This window comes from Sinocyclocheilus rhinocerous, unplaced genomic scaffold, assembly GCF_001515625.1.
Source record: "Sinocyclocheilus rhinocerous isolate Xijiao unplaced genomic scaffold, SAMN03320098_v1.1 scaffold1642, whole genome shotgun sequence".
NCBI classification, from domain to species: domain Eukaryota; kingdom Metazoa; phylum Chordata; class Actinopteri; order Cypriniformes; family Cyprinidae; genus Sinocyclocheilus; species Sinocyclocheilus rhinocerous.
This window is the reverse complement of record NW_015637575.1, coordinates 310985-312542: the sequence shown is the minus strand read 5'-3', so window position 1 is coordinate 312542 and position 1558 is coordinate 310985. Positions and strand designations below refer to the sequence as shown.

The 1558-nt window shown below is 42.9% G+C and overlaps 1 protein-coding gene across 1 annotated transcript in view; it reads right to left on the bottom strand.

The window, feature by feature from the left end:
- Window positions 1-1048: 1048 nt before the first annotated feature.
- The window catches only part of LOC107749080 (PRKC apoptosis WT1 regulator protein-like), a 2479-nt gene continuing 1969 nt past the window's right edge, over window positions 1049-1558 (bottom strand). The window contains exon 3 of the mRNA XM_016564128.1: window positions 1049-1081. Within this exon, the coding sequence (XP_016419614.1) occupies window positions 1049-1081 (33 nt within the window). The remainder of the gene's footprint in view (window positions 1082-1558) is intronic.

Genomic DNA, 1558 nt, shown 5'->3' with positions numbered 1-1558 from the left:
TTAAAGGTGTTTGCAATGGATTGCTCATTTGCAAAGTCAGCAGCAATTAATTACTGACGAATTACTCGGAGCCGTAGTTTGGGGCAGGCTTCATAGACGTTATCAGCACCCATCACAATGACAGGGGGAAACAAAGTTTAGGTTTAGAGCGGAGAGCTGGGAGGCTCCGCAAGTGTCCAATAACTCACAGCGAGCTGCTAAATGCACACGGTGGAACAATGAGCCCTATAAATTTGAAGCCACAGCAGGAAGTACAGGGAAACAGCCTACAGAAAGTCCAAATGTCTGGTTTACTGCATATCTTTTCTCAAAGCAGTTCAGGGAAGGATAGTAAGTGCATTTCCACAAAACCAAGCAGACATCGGACCTGTTTGACATGTCCAAGAGGTGCGAGACATATGGTTGGACACCATATCAGGCATAAATGATAGTTTCAGGCGATGGGACCCTGGCTAAATGTGTTTAGACAGCAGGTCATGGCCATTAACTGCCTTCACACTTGCACACCAGATAGAGTGCTCAAACAGCATGCCATGCTCCCTCGCTTATGCTCACTTCAACCCTAGACAGAATCAAAATAAAGTGTCAAAATGATAAATAATTTAACCAGCCCCACATTCGCATTCTTGCAGTAACAGCCCCGGAGGGACCATGGGGCAATAGTGTGTATACTTGCACACTTATCTCTCAAAGACACCCTAACATTAAGTCTTGGCCTGCGCCCACTTCCCAAACTACTTTACCTTGGCACAGCGCAAGAGGCTAATGACAGGATGTCTTCAGCCAAAGCAGACATACTGGTCAGCCTCCAACAGTAACTATCCGCGGGGCAGTGGAGCTGGCTGGTACGCAGACATTCACAGCTCCAGACAGTATGCCAATGGCATACTGCGCTAACAAGCCTCCCTTTGCTCATGCGGGGGAATGTGGCCGGTTGAAAGGGCGAGAGATAGCAGTGGTCACCAGGTGAAACTTATGTAAGCTTATATAAGTCAGTTGGCACATTTTGGAGGCCAGTTGTTATAATCAGCTGATGAAGTGTCTTTAACTAGAGAAACAGCTGTACCATGTTCTCCATCATCTACATCACATGATATAGAATGTTATTCTGCAAACCACAGTCATTATAAATCATGAAACAGAGAAAATATGTATAATATTATCTCAATCTGTTAGTGATCAAACTCAGTGCCTTCTAGTCTTGATTTATGTGAGAGTTGCCTGGAGGAGAACATGCTTTGAACAGACATTTCACATACATTATATAAGACAGGCATGCGAGTGAACTGATGGAGTGACATTTAACGATGGATTTTAGATTACAGATTTTTCTAAGTTACATAACTTGGCTGAAGTTGTATCTATGTAAGCAAATGTGGTTGCAAACATGCCAGTTTGCACAAATGGACCAACAGATCACTTACAAAAGATGTAAGTGTTCCTATGTTTATGGACAATGATAAAACAGTTAATACCATGTGTTGTAGTCACATAGTCTGGCTAGTTTAAGATCTACATAGCAAATGTGGTTCCAATAATGCCAACTTTGTAAAAAAAA